Below are 15182 nucleotides of genomic sequence, written 5' to 3'. Positions count from 1 at the left end.
CACCAGAGATGTAAGTTTCACTGTATATGCCACTGTGTCAGAGTAAATGCACATGGAACACAGCATAAATGAAGGATTTTGTTTTCTCCCGCCCAAAAAAAATATTGCATATTTAAGTAAGTATCACCGTTAAAAATATGCAGTAGGAGCTTAAAAACGCATGGAGGTCATGTAACAACATATGGACATGAGCTGTGCAAGGTCCGATGCTGCTGAAATGAAGCAGAGTTTGACATCATCTGTGCCATTTCAGATTTCTTAGGTACCAAATATTAAAACCCATTTAATTTTATTTACATGTCACAATTGGTCTAAAGATAACTTGTTTTGAAAAGTAAAAAAAAAAAATTATGAAAACTCGGTTATTAACTATTACTATAAAACTATTACCTTGGTCAATCTGAGTGATTGACAGCTTGTTTTAAACCTCTAAACTCATAGAATTGGGCTCCGGTTATGGGCTGAAATATGTGCTACCAGAAACTGAATTTGAATCCTTTATATTTGAATTTCCAAACTTGAATAATTTCATTAAAAACTGAATCTGAATAGTATAATTTGAAATTGTATTGTTTAATTTGAATTATTGCATTGAAAAACTGAATCTGAATAGCATCAGTTGTTGTTTTGGGGCTGGATCCGTGAATCTTGGTTGTAGAGTGATAAAAATACTGGTACTGTTGGAATCTGTGGATTCTCTGCTGTCTAGCCAACAATTTTTTTTGTTTACATAATCACGCTGACGCTCCAGTGCCGCTTTTCAATGTGTGTGCTGTAACGGTTTCAGCTCCTGCTGGTTTCATCCATCGTTGTTTTAACTGTGTTCCGTGAAACATAAGAATCGTTTTTTATTGGTGTTCCAAACTGATCGTGGACAGACTCTAAGCGGGTATAGACAGGCGCGTGCTGGCCGCAGTTTTTGGTCACAATTTCAACTCCACCCCTGGCTGGTTGTACTTGTAAGTCGCTTTGGATAAAAGTGCCTGCTAAATGACATGTAATGTAATGAAGTCCACAGACTGTGCTGTCATGGAGGACGTACTGAACACATATTTTTAATTAACTGACACTGAAAACAACTGCTTCACAAGTCATTGCATAATTATAACAATAAATATCATAATTATATTAATTTTGATATTTGATATTTTGATTAAAATCGAAAATCGGATCTGGTATAAAAACATTTTAGGATTTAATTTTTTGGCCATATCGCCCAGCCCACAAGAAAAATTGCCCACCGTCCGTTGGGATTTTAACATCTTTCTTTTTTTTCTTTCTCCCAACTATGCTTCTTCTCCTCGTTTACATTCACAAAGCCATCAACATGGCCGCCATGTCCCAGAATGCAACGCGCTGCCCGAGCCCTATTGGAGACTTTTGAATTGTTTGGAAACTCTCATGTGAAAGCCTGTATACCTCTCAAGAAGCAAGCAAGATGCATTTGATACATATCAGACATAAAACACACACACACATATATATGGTCAATTATGCAAATTAGGAGATGACGTCATCTAGCGTCATTTATCGTTATCGAGGTGAGCTGCTCAATATATCGTGATATTGATTTGAGACCATATCGCTCAGCCCTTCCATCATCATCAGTAGACAAAAATTAAAATACAGACTTGGGCTACATCATTTTTGTATCATGGATCATACTAAAAAAATAAAAACACACATCTGTGATGATCTGTTTTTTCATTTCAGTGTCTCATTATACTGGGCACAACTGTCCAGACCCTCCTCAGCAAATCACAAACTTGAGATTACAAACTTATTAACATACATTTATACAGCCACAAGAGAACACAGTAATTAACTGTGTGGTCAAGGGGAATGCACAGATAACAGACAAGGAGGCTAGCACATACTGTTTACATTGCTTAAGTCAATGCCCCACTGTCCCCTGCTCAACCCGTCCCAGTAAATTCCTCAGCCGATCTTCTCTGACAGCTACTTTGAGGATTTCAATTTAGCCAGAATGTTTTTCTTTGATTAATGCCATGACATTTAGCCCCAAAGTATTTCAACGAGCACAATGTAAAATTGACAGTTTTTATGTGAAAGTAACAGCGTAAATGTTTAAGGGCCAATTCCAATTCCTATCTTAACCCTCAAGCTCAACCCTTAATCTTAACTGGCCCTCAAAACCAAGTGTTGAGGGTTACTTTGTCACTTAGAAATGGGACACCCCTTAAATGTAGATACGTCTTCAGACTGTAGGGGGCAGAATAACACGCTGCGTCCAGTCTGTCAACACCGAAAAAGAAGAAGAAGAACACATTTACGTCACGATTATTTATTTATTATTTTATTTCAGTCAAGTTATTAGGTTGTCAGTTAGTTATAAGATGATACTCATACAAATACCACAACCACGGACATATTCAGCTGACAGTTACCGCACACCACGGCTTATTGAAAAGTAAGTAAGTAGCAAACGATCCCGTGTCCCGAACCGGCCGGCTATTGACAAAAGATTGTAAAATAAAAATAAATGTTACGCAAAAATGACGTCAGTAATCCATAATATGTGTCTAAACTAAGATAATACAATGGTTTTCATAAATGTTATATATCTATTAACAAAGAAAATACTTAATTTGTGTCGCACTTGTTCCGCTGCTTTCGGCGCCATCTTTGTTATGTGAAAACACGCAATGCATTCTGGGTAGCCCTTGCTCCCAAGGGTGGTCTCGGAAAATCTCAATTTGAGGGCGATACAGCCCTTAAACTTGCCCCTCAACTTCATTTTTCTGAGAATCGGGACAGCACTTGGACTAGAGGGAGCGCGCATTTTTGAGATTGAGGGTTAAGATTGAGGGTTAAGCAAGGAATTGGAATTCGCCCTAACTCTCAGAGACTTTTCACATTTTGTTTATTGTGATGATTCACTGATTTCATTCAACCATCCCAGTATTTTATTCAAAACTGACGATATGTGTGTTCTTATCTATTAAAATGTATTATAAAAGGTATGCAAATCACACATCGTGTGTATGGACACCAATAATTCCCATTAAAACCACTCCAGCATGTGTATCCTGTTCTTCTGCTCCATTAACTCTTCATTACTTCCTTCGTCCTTACATCACACAGCTTTATCAGTCTACTGAGCTAGCATGTGGCCACTTTCCTCTCCAGTCTTCACTTCTCCCCTCTCCATCCTTCCTCACTTCTTTCCTTCCCTCCCTCCTTACCTTAGGCAGCCTGCTGTGTTAGTTAGGGCTGTCTCCCACTCCAGGTGTCTGGGCTTGCAGTTCTCCTCGCCGCCTCCTGCACTATTGTTTCCTTGCTCCCAGCCTGAATGTGGCACCATAACCTCATCGGAAAGGGCGTGCAATGCATGGTCAACAATTTCCATTTTCACAGAGTCATGAGACGACAGGTTCCACAGTGTTCCTGAGAACAAAAACAAATCCATAACATTTTAAAATATACAAACACTGGATATTTGTGGTTCCTGATTTGTTTGCAAATCCATCCGAGTGAATTTAAATTTAGAGTGTAAGGAGTAAATTAAATCTGTCAAGGAATTTCAGCTGAGTGGCAATGAAAAATTTATTATGGATTAGCTGACTGTATTATCAGATTTGGCATTTATTTTTGATCACCAATTGATTGAACTGTAGTATATACCTTTAATCTTCATCTGTTAAATTTATTCTGAGTGAACAGGAAATTTGGAAAACATTTCTTAACCATTTTGTAATGTTTTATATAGGGCTGTCAAAATTAACTAGTTTTAACTAGTAAATTAAATAGTTAATTTTTTTTAACGCATTAACGCACTTTCATCGCGCTACGGGTAGACGTGCAGTTTATGAACAGGCAAGGCGGCGGGCAACTGCTTAGGGCCCCGAGCCGATAGGGGGGCTCCCGACACTCGGAGCCTAAATGCATCAGTGACCAGCTGCATCCCCGTCCCCCTTAAACAACAAGGGTTGATTAGCAAATGACATCTCGGTTGGAAACCTCCCTAAAGAGGCCCCAAGTCACCTCACATTAACCTGTGTGAAGCTGAAGGATAATGAAGGGGAGTTATCAATCAGGAAGTTAGAAGAGGTAGAAAAAAGAAAGAAAGACACAGGCCGTTTCTCAATATCCATACTTGTGCGTACTTGTCCGTACTTGCGTACTCCCGTACTTGTGAAAACGTCATCAGCCTCAGTCCAAGTTCTGTTCCATTTCTCAAGAACGCGAGCAGCGAGTACGGTTCTTATACCCGGAAGTGTTCTCGCTCCGCCCATTTTACCATATATGCATCAGGTGGTGACTTGAGCGTACTTGGGAAAGCCATATATCCCAGAATGCATTTCGGCAGAACACAGCAGGATAAAATACAAATATAAACCGGAAATAAATATTTTTCTGTGTCCCGGAACGCAGTTTTTAAATCATTTTAGGCGAGAAATTAGTCATTTAGAATCCAAACATGTGGTTTGTGTAATAAGATATGACGTATTTATAGTATGACAGCGGCGCTGTCGGAGGTTATCAGCTCCACCTCGGCGGACGCTCGGTGCTCACAGTGCCCGGCACAGAGAATCGTCACCTCAGCCTGTCCTGATGAAATGATCCGCTGGCTCAGACGGCTCCCTCATTACATAGTTGATGTGATCGATAGATCCGTTGTTGACATGTTGTTGTGTTTTTAATGCAAACGTTTTGACCTGACAGTGTGAACGTTTGTATAATATTAATGTTTAATTTATTGTAACTTTGAATTTTAGATTTATATTAAAGTCGCACTGTCATTGTATATGTATTTACATATAATGGACACATTTTATAGTGTATAAAATATTTAAAATGTGAAAATAACAACAATATATGTATTTATTAAAAGTATTTTATATGTTCATCAACACTGTAGGTGGCGGTAATGAGGCTTAAAAGTGATTCGCGCCACCCGCCATTCAAACAGTAGAACAAGGAAGTACGCTGCTGTTCCAATTGAAGAATCGTGCTCGTGTACTCCCGTACTTGGCAAGTATGTACTTCAGTCGTACTTCTCAAGTATGTACTTTCCAAGTAAGCAAGTACATACTGGCATACTTGGGTATTGAGAAACGGCCACAGTTGTAAGTGGCACTACTGGTGCAGATAATGATATAATCATAACATTAACAGTCACTGTCTAACTAACGGGGACACAGACAGCAGCTAACATTAGCGTCAGAATGCTAGCTGACGCTAACGCTAACTAGCAGAAGCAGTGCTTCAAAGGTGCTGATGAGGAATTTCCTGCTGTGGGTTTAGTAAGAAAACTATTTAACTTCTATACTTTATATTTTGTTTATAATGCGAGTTATTTACAGTGCAATGTATAGTTTGTTTTTAAAGTTATTTACAGCATTTTATTTTTTCTATTTATTTATACTGTCTTATAATGTGGGTTTTTTACAATGTAATGTTTATTTTTTACTAAGTTTGTATAGGTTTTTACAAGTTATTTACAGTATTTTATTGTTCTTTACATTTATATTTTCACATACTTTATTTATCTCTCCGTTCCTACAACAATGTTAATGTTGGGTGTAGAAAACATCAGAAAATGGAGGCTAAAGCATAGAGTAATTGTTCTATATTGGCAGTGCAAGTTTGACAACCAACAGTAAGAAAATGTCTTCCAAAATTCCTTATAAGAAGGAAAACTGGTTAAAAAAATAAAAAATAAATAAACAGAGATGATCACACAGATGTAAATACATCCAGCAACATGTGTTTCTAACCTGTGATAGTGTCAGTGAGGTCCTGATCGCGGGTCTTCCTCAGCAGCCTGATCAGAGCTGGTACACCGTCACAGTTCTTGATGGCGATCTTATTATCATGATCTTTGCCATAAGAAATGTTTTTGAGTGCTCCACAGGCTGCATGGTGGACCTATAACAGAAATGCATATAAATAACAGCTTAATGGTCAATTACTCAAGACGGCAAAGCCCACACTTTAATGAATTCAGCATGTCGTCTCTGCAGAGAAACTAATTTCCTATAATATTGATTAATTTGGGTAAATTTCTTACATATTTTTACTTTAAACCAAGGTAACTAAAGCTTAAGCCCATGAACATCCTACAATCAGTAACCCACGTAAAGTGTGTGAAATGTAGTCTTTGGAATCGCTAACAACTCTCAGGAGTGACTGATTGATCCATTTATCCAGTCAGCCAGCCAGTCATTCATTCAACACGCAATAGACTTTAAACTTGTCATTGGCTGTAGAGCATGACGTGAAATTAAGATGCTTCTCTGAGAGCGAAATGCATGATGTGGTTCGCCTCGTAATGCCCATTCAAACATTAGCAAAATGTTTCCCCACAGCTTGGCCTTAATGAGAGGGAATCATAAAAAGAAAAAAGACACAGGATGTTTTGGCCCAAACCATTTTTAGCACAAATGTTGATCTCCAGGATTCAAATGAATAAGTGAAATACACAATACTTATTTCCATTCCTTATTCTTCCAATACTATGGTTGAGTCCCACCAAAAATTGCCCTTTTCTTCTCATAACTCCCTCAGGCCAAGTGGATTGTCAAATTATGATATTAGTATACCACATTCCCTAAGCTTTGTTTCCCCCACCTACTTCAAATTCAACACATTTCGAACAAAGTAAGACTGAGAATAAAGCCATAAAAGAAGCAAAGCCTACTGACCTCTCTGTTGGGGTTGTCGAGCATAGACACAAGTGCAGGGATTCCTTTCATGCGACGCACATCAGACTTCACCTGAAAAAAGAAAGGATGGATGTGAGCAAAAGGTGGGGATGGTAGCCAAGTGGAAATCATTAAAATAAAATAACTGGACAATACAAATGATAATTACGAGGTTTAGGAAATGCTAATCAACATTTTACACAACTAATCCATTCAACCAGAAAATAATCAACGAATGAATCAATTATGAAAATAATCATTAGTTGCAGCCCTAATCTCTTAATAACATATCTTACTTTATCATTCTTATAAGTGAGATGCTGCAGATAAGCGGCTGCATTGCTCTTGACCGGGTCTAGCCTGTAGTTTAGCATGGCGATGACCTCGGGCAGCTCTGGCTGCCTCCAGCCACCAGGACCTGGACCTTTCCTTAGAGTGCTGTCCAACGAGGCCATGCTCCCCCTTTCCCCCTGAGCCAGTGGTGCTCCACCACCCCAATAGTACATGTCCCCTGGTCCACTCATGTCGCCATCCAAGGTGCCTTCATAACTCCTGTGGAAGAATGGTGAATGGTGAACTCCTGTGAATGTACTGAACACTCCTTAGACAATCGACAAACATTCATCAACAAAAAGAGGTGTATCTGATACAGAAACCAGTCTGTTAACTGGTAAAATGATGAAGGGTGGATATCAGCAGCACTGATAATTACATTTGATACTTAATACTTATTATCCTGGGACCATAAATGACTTCTACGGTTTAAAGAGAATATTATAGGCTACATAATATACCATCACAGAACAATAGCAATTACAATGGCTGATTGGTTTACCAGATACAGTTAGTAGCAGATGATTTGATCAAAACAAGCATCCACATGTGAGCACAAACTGGGTGGAAACTAAAAGTCTGCTTACTGATCAACTGCTCTGTTTGTATTGTTATCAGCAGACAGCTGGCTTGTTGCTGTTCCCAGCTGGGGCAGACTTAATGAATCATAAACCATTCACTGGAATGTATTTCTCTTCAACAACACAAACCCAGAATCAGAAAGAGCTAACCATGCTCTGTCAGCCATTTGTAGCTGCTGTTTTTCAACTTAAAATAACAATATCATTGAATTGTAGAAACTCAGTTTCCACAAAGTAGATATTTAACACAAAGAGTAAAGGGGTAATTGAGGTTTTTTAAAGTGGACCTAGACCGGAAGTTCCAATGAATGCTGTTTTTTAGTGTGTATCTGTGTCATTACCTTAATGACCTAAGAAGCCCTGAAGGTTCAAAACAAACAGCTCAGCCATTGCTGAGAACGCTGTGTTTTAATGTAATCTTGGGCTCAGCGAGATCGCCCTGCTGGCTAAAAGCCTGATGCCTGCATACATCAAAGTGTTTTCTATGCAAAGAAAAGCCGTGACAAAAGAATAGAGCACTTACCCAGTCCTGCGCGGGGGGCCATGGGGAAATGGTTGGTGGTTGCGGGGCATAGTACTGAAGTGCATTGGGTGTCCCATCCCATAGTCAGGCTCATCAAAGCCCATACTGCGCTGATCATCCTCCAGACCATAAGGTTCTGGAACAAACCTTGGGATGGAGGAAAGCTCCATAGCGCTACCCAAACGCCCAACCTAGACAAGACCATCAATAAATGTCAAGTAGTAAAAGGTACCATCCAAATACAAAGGCCCTGTCCCAATACCTCCCCTAACCCTTAATTTTTGCATTCACTACGCTACTTTGCATATAGTAGTGTCCCAATTCCATAGGGAAGCCACTTCCCTCAACAAGGGGTATTTACGGTTGATGGCACTCCAAACCAAGTGGAAATTTTAAGGGGGAGAAATTGGACAGGGCCTAAAACCCCAATAATTAACTATTTAATTATTATTCAACAAAAACAGTAACAACTAATTATTCAAATCATATTATTCAGTTTTCAACATAACACAAGGCACCCAATTTAGGAAGTGAATTTTGTGACTAATCAAGGTATAATTCTGCTAGAAAGAAAACATCAATCCAAATGATGATTACTGCACACACCTGTGGCTGAGCAGCATAGGGGTCTATTTGGTTCCTGCTGGGGGCTCTGTAGCTTGGATCCAGAGTTCTGTAACCATCTGGATGGACTGGTCTAGAGGTTTTGAAAGAAACATTTGGATTAACCGTTTTCTTTTGATGGCTTGGAACTACATGAACATACATTTTTATCTAAGGAAACATGATACCTGTAGCGATCATCCATGCGAGCACCCCTGGTTAGACTTGCGTAGGTCTCAGATGGAGGTCCTGTGCGGTAGTCTTCATAACCCCCTTGGGGTCCGTAGTGGTAGTTTCGAGGCACAGTGTGAGTGGGGTAGTCCATTGGCATGCCTACGCCTGGTGCCTGTCTGTAGACTCGTTCCATAGGTGTTGTGTAGCCCCCCATACCGGTCACTGAACCCCCACCATCAAGGGAAAGTGTGTCCGATACGGAGGGGATGACCGTACGAGTAGTTGTGGTCTTTATTACTTTCTTTACCTGAAGGGAGGCAAGAGATGAGATGTTGTTGCTGAACGTTTAAGACCATGAAATTGTAAATCATGTAATCAAAAGGGTATCTATCAGGAAATTATAACGGCTAAAATCCCTGTGAAGCAAATACGGCGCTTCTCCTCTTCACACATTATACATGTTAAAAATACATGTTTCTGTCTTCTGTTCAGGGTTTGTAGGCTGTAGCGCTGCTACAAAATTAAGCATGCACATACTGCATTCCAATAAAGCTATTTCAAATTATAGTAATTAAAGTATACATTACAATATAGACAATCAGGGTGACTCAGGAAAGATAATGAGTTATCATATCATGGTTTTCCCAAAGTAGCGTACTGGTTGTCTACACAAAAACTCAAGGCTGGTGTTTTGAGATTTTCCCACTCTAGGATCCATCTTTAAGAATGGTTCACAAAATGCTGCTTACATGTGAAACACTGATACAATTAAAAATAGCAGATTCACAAGACTTGTTTGTGTTTGACCGCCACTAATGTGAGTCAACCAGTGTGTGTGTGTGTGTGTGTGTGTGTGTTTGATTGATTGTGTTCAGGTCCTGCAGCCGTCTCCAGTGTCTTAAAGCAAAGAATGTTACTGAATTTTAACATGACCCAAATCTAATTTTAAACATTTTGCAACTTTTTAATAATTCAAACTTGGTAAGGTGGTTTGTATAACACAAAAAAAGCTATCACTTCACAGGGCCTTTTAAGAACTTCACACTATGCAACACGTGTTCCTATTGAGATCTAATTATCACCGTGGTTTCTGTGCGCCGTGTGGTTCCATCATCATTGGTCTCCACAGAGACAACAGGTGTGGAATCCTGGGGGTTCTCCTCCACCGTGTATGTCTCCTGCACCATCTGACCAGGCTCCATCCTGAACTGCACACACATATTCACAAATTGCAGTAAAAAAGTAAGAGATGCAATTTTAACATGAGATATGTTTCTGGTTGAAAATTTGAGTTTTTACGTGATGTGTCCCGTTGTTGTAACCCTCGTTCAGTGTCAGCCGCTCTATGTCTGCATCACAAGGAATGCGGCCGTTCTGCCAAGAAAAACAAACACAAATTCAACACACACACCTTTCACCGGCCAGCTGAACTTTTCAAATATTAGTTACTCATGTTTCAGACCAAGCAAAATCATCGAGTGAAAGCAGCAACTATCGTCACCTTTCAGTTGAGTTTTATTGCTCTCAACATCAATATTTTCTGGATTCTTCCCTCCATTTAACAAAGAAATCGTTAAAACTGATTAATTTCAGTTTGTGGACAAAATAAGAATTTTGAGAATTTGGGAAACGATGATGAACAAAACAATTTGAAATTTTGTGGACCAAAGAAGTAAATGAATCAAGAGATTAATTAAGAATGAAAGCAACTGAAAACTGCAGCCTAAAATCTGACCAGAAACTAAACTTTTAAAATTCAATTGAAAGTCTGTGACTGATTGGGGCTTTGGGTCTCGGTTTGCAGTCTTTTTCAGCCAAAGAGGCGGGAAAAAAGCTGTGAAGAGTTTAAGAGTGAACTGTGATGATGGAATGATGAAGAAAATTAGGCAGTAATGAAATGAATTACGATGCACACGGAGACAAGCAGAGAGATAATAAAAAAAACCTGTTTCATGGGTCTGTGTCTTCCCAGGAGCACAGATGGGTGTGGTGGACTACCCATTTCAGCCACAGGGGGAGCCCTAAGATTCCCTATATGACCTCTACAGTTTTATCTCCACAACTTGAGCAGGGTTCAAAAAAGGACAGTCGGGGGAGGAGGGCCGGAACCCACCCATTCAAAGACAAGACGTAATAAAATATATATATTTTTTTTTTAATTTGTAATTATCAGGTGTGTGACTACGACTTTACCCAAGACACCCTGTCAACATTGTGAACAGCGACTTAGCTTAAATCAAGTAAGAACTCTTTGGTAGATGAGGACTCAAAGGGAATAGTAGAAAGTGTCGGGCAGATATGAGCGTGTGGGAACCTGTCAGTAAATGACTGAGGTTGTGCTGTGCACAGCCTGGGAGAGTGGCAGAGGCATGCCGAAGCCTTTGGGCTATGTAAACACACACAGATAAGAACGAGTACAAGCTACATTTCTGTCTCACTCTCACTAATAACACACACAAGCCTAAATGTCTCTTTCTGTACATTTCTGGCTCTTCATCAGCCAGAATAAAGAATGAATGCCGTGACTGAAAGCCAACACGCAAGAGCAGCCGAAAAGAGAGGGAAAGTGAGGGAGAGGCAGAACATGGCGGTTTATGAGAGCGTATTTCAAAGGTTACCTAAGGGCCTTGAGCGTATATGTAGTTGTACATGTGTATGACTACTAACTATTGCATGTCCCCTAATGACCAAGTGTGTCAATAAAGAAGTGAAAGAGTGAGAGAGCGTGGGTGTGAGTGACTAAACGTCTGTCTGTCAGGAAGCAAACACATTTCAGACATGAATGTGAATCATATTCAAGGGTTTTATTAAGTTTTACAAATGATAAAACAGGTCGGATTAGACCACAGTAGTAAAAAGCCAGGTTTTGCAAGATAAAAAAGATTTAGTTTTTTGAGTCACATCTCCAGTTTGTTTAATACTAACATTCTGGAATCACGACTCTCTCTGTACTGAGGCCCTTCCACACCTGAGCCTGTTTTTAGGTTGCTTCGTTAGAGTAGGCAGCAACATTTTCACCACATGACTGTTGGCACCCAGTGCTTGGTGAAACAGCTAATAGGAGCCACCACGCTCTCTGAACTGCCTCATGATTGGTCAAAGTCTCCCAAAGATTTCCCTAAGACTGTAAACTGAACCTCAAAAAGATGCAGGTGTTACTTATTCATCAATAACAGCAATGCTATTTTTTCGCTTAAGAACTGATTTTAAACTCTTTTTAACTTTACGCAATCATGGCAGGGCCCTCCGTTCTTCCAGCCAGCTCCTGTTAGAGGTCCCAAGGTCAAGACTCAAACAGTGGGGGCACTGTTTGAGTCTCTTTTGCTGTTGCAGCTCCCAGGCTGTGGAACAGACTGCCCCCTGACATTCGCACCAACACTGACCTCAATCTTTTTAAATCAAAGCTGAAGACACACTTTTTTAGATTGGCACTTAACTCTGACCACGATAGTCCTGCTCTTAGGGGTACTTATTCTGCCAGTTTTTTACTTTATTCACTTTTAGAGGGCCTTTAACACCCTGCAGCACGAGTAGCACTATCTTGTGTTTTCTTGCAGCACTGTAGCACTTCCTTCTGTTTTTATGTATTATTTTATTGCTTTGATATAAAGCACATTCAGTACCATCTGGCTATTGTAAAAGATTATACAAATAAATCTGATTTGATTTGATTTAGGGATGTAGATATTATTGGCGTTATAATGTATTATCAGATATCAGCAAACACACCAAGATCCCCTAATCCCTTTTCCACCAATGGTCCCAGTTCGTTTTGGCACAGCACAGTTCAAGTTGGTTTTCCACTATAAAATAGTACCTACTCAACATGGGAGGAGCCATCACCGCACAGTTGCATGAAACGCCCATGACTAGCGACTTGTAAAGCATTTGTTTTCTTCGCTTAATACACCAGACTCTTCTGTTAAATATTGAGATTTTAGACTTTTCCCTGGTAATTGCTGGAGATTAACCCACGTTACCCAAGTCCTTTTAACTGATCTTCAATTCGGCTTTATTCTTGCATCAGATGTCTCTTCCTGTGACGGCACTCTGACTAAATAGTGGCCAGCAGTCTGGCACCGTCAATATAGTATCTGGAACCTCGCCAGAGTAGGTACAAAAAGTACTAGGTAGGGCTGTCAAAATTGCTAAAGAAATCTATGAAAATACTGAGGAGGATGCAAGGACAAGGATGCATGCCTCTCATCTGGGGAGTTCATAATATGCACTGTATGCAGCCAAGTTTCACTTTTGTGCAAAAGAGACTTGCTGGAGTACAGGGCCCTATTCCTGGGGTACTATCCCTAGTGGAAACCATGCTAAGTCGAACCATTGAAAATGCGCCATGTGACTAAATGAAACAAAACAAAAACAAGCTTCCTCACTTCTATGCTTGCACCCTCACCAAATATTATTAGATTATTTAGAACAATGGAGAAAATGTATCTACATCTGCTGCAATACTATGCACAATATTATGTTAAGAGACCAAAAAAAAAAACAACTTGTATATATCAGTTATCAGCCCAAGCACTTCCGATATATTAGCACATTGGAAAGAATAACAATATTCCATGTAGTTTCTGTCGTTTGTTTTTGTTTGGCTACATATTTCCTTCAACTGGACTGTCAAAGCACTTTGTAAATTCTGTTTTGGAAAGTCCTATAAAAATAAAGTTATAATTATCTTTTACAACAAACGCAGGGTTCCCCCGAGAAAACCTGTTAAGCCCGGTAGTAGGACCTCTTGGGCAATTGATAAATAATATCAATTGTTTTCACTTAAGGCCACAATATACTTCTCCGACTGCGTAATGCGTTATCCGACTGCATAACCACGGAGGCCCCTCGAACCTTCATAGTTCTCCGTCGTAGTGCCGGATACGCACTGCAATTTCCCGCCCAATCAGTAGGGGTCGTGCTTCTGGCTACAGTGAGCAATGGCGTCCGAGAGAAAAAGATGCTGTTGTTGCAGCTGAATAACATTGAAACATAACATTGGTCGTGTATACGCATTTGTATGGCTCTTCTGAAGAAGGAGATTGCTACCACGTTACAAAAAGACGACGAACAACACGCTGAACTCGCTGAGGATAAACGCCTCTGTACATAATGTATGATCGCGCACCATCTGCGGAGCCCCGCCCCATCTGCAGAGTCCCACCCCATGGCATCGCATGCGCATATACACAAGGCTTTACAGTGTTAGGCTTGACATGTGGAGAGATTTGATGATATGGTGATGGTAGGACTGGGAGGAGACGTGAATGTTTCTGAGAAACGGCTGGATGGCATGATGAAGAAACTGTACAATTATGGATGAGAGGAGAAACAGAAGATGGAAACGATCTCCTCAGGACAACTTCATCGAAAGGCACATTAGTGACTTTATAACAACTTCCAAAACTCAAAAACTAAAAAAGGACATATTTTCCTCCACCTCTAGTTTCATTTAAATTCTGCAACCATCCAGCCAGTCCACACTGGGGCGATATACTGTATATATGGGTGAGCATGGAGATGACACTGGATGAACTCACTCAGATCAAGACTAGATGCATCTGAGGGACTTTTCGATGGAAAGTGTGCATGGGTGAGGGAAGGGTTTGTTCCCCGTTACCTGCATGTTGGGGAGGGGGCGGGGCAAGGTGCCGGCGCATGACCTCCGCTCCTCCTCCAGAGCTCGGCTCAGCATCTCAAACTGTCTCTCCTGCTCCCGCACCGAGGCCAGCAGGGAGGCCGTACTCGCACACTGCTCCATTCACACGCTGAGAGCAGAGGACAGGACAGGGGTCAACAACACCAGAGGGCAAGAAGAGATCCAACCATCACCAAGATTTTAATCAAAGAACCAACATACAAAGAGAGACTGAAATCCCCAAGTGTAATGATATGAAAGAAGGATCCTGACAAAGAGCAGATCTGGGAACAAAAGTGTTCAAAGTGTGAATGACGTTGGCACATGGAGGTTAAAAAGCAGGTGGCGCTCACGCAGGAAGAGAAATAATGGAGGGAAGCAAGAAACAACTGTGGAGAAAATGTGACAACTGATAGAGCAAGAGCATGAAACAGCAGTGAGGACAATCAACATAAATAAGAGATAATTCATCTTATTCAGTTCAAACTTAATACTAGATGAGCATCAGCAGAGCAGGTATGAGAATTTACTCTCACAGTTTTAGTGCATTTCATTTCACCTTCTGCAATGCAGGGTTAAAAATGGAAAGAAAGTGCGATACATGACAAGAGATGGTTACATCACACTTTCAGCTGCAGCGTGTGGAGCTTGTTAACACTTCT

The 15182-nt window shown here is 40.4% G+C and overlaps 1 protein-coding gene across 3 annotated transcripts in view; it reads right to left on the bottom strand.

Moving 5' to 3' along the window:
* The window catches only part of ctnnd1 (catenin (cadherin-associated protein), delta 1), a 37155-nt gene that overhangs the window by 14180 nt on the left and 7793 nt on the right, over nucleotides 1-15182 (bottom strand). For all 3 annotated transcript variants that reach the window (XM_083909576.1, XM_083909578.1, XM_083909577.1), the window contains exons 2-10: nucleotides 10182-10256; nucleotides 9965-10090; nucleotides 8897-9189; nucleotides 8712-8802; nucleotides 8106-8296; nucleotides 6965-7220; nucleotides 6669-6740; nucleotides 5742-5892; nucleotides 3207-3408 (exon numbers count right to left, since the gene is read on the bottom strand). In XM_083909576.1, the coding sequence (XP_083765702.1) occupies nucleotides 3207-3408; nucleotides 5742-5892; nucleotides 6669-6740; nucleotides 6965-7220; nucleotides 8106-8296; nucleotides 8712-8802; nucleotides 8897-9189; nucleotides 9965-10084 (1376 nt within the window). In that variant the 5' untranslated portion in view covers nucleotides 10085-10090; nucleotides 10182-10256. The remainder of the gene's footprint in view (nucleotides 1-3206; nucleotides 3409-5741; nucleotides 5893-6668; nucleotides 6741-6964; nucleotides 7221-8105; nucleotides 8297-8711; nucleotides 8803-8896; nucleotides 9190-9964; nucleotides 10091-10181; nucleotides 10257-15182) is intronic.

This window comes from Microchirus variegatus (assembly GCF_963457635.1).
Source record: "Microchirus variegatus genome assembly, chromosome: 23".
Lineage (NCBI taxonomy): Eukaryota > Metazoa > Chordata > Actinopteri > Pleuronectiformes > Soleidae > Microchirus > Microchirus variegatus.
Note: the sequence above shows the minus strand (reverse complement) of the source record. Positions and strands in the feature narration are given on the sequence as shown.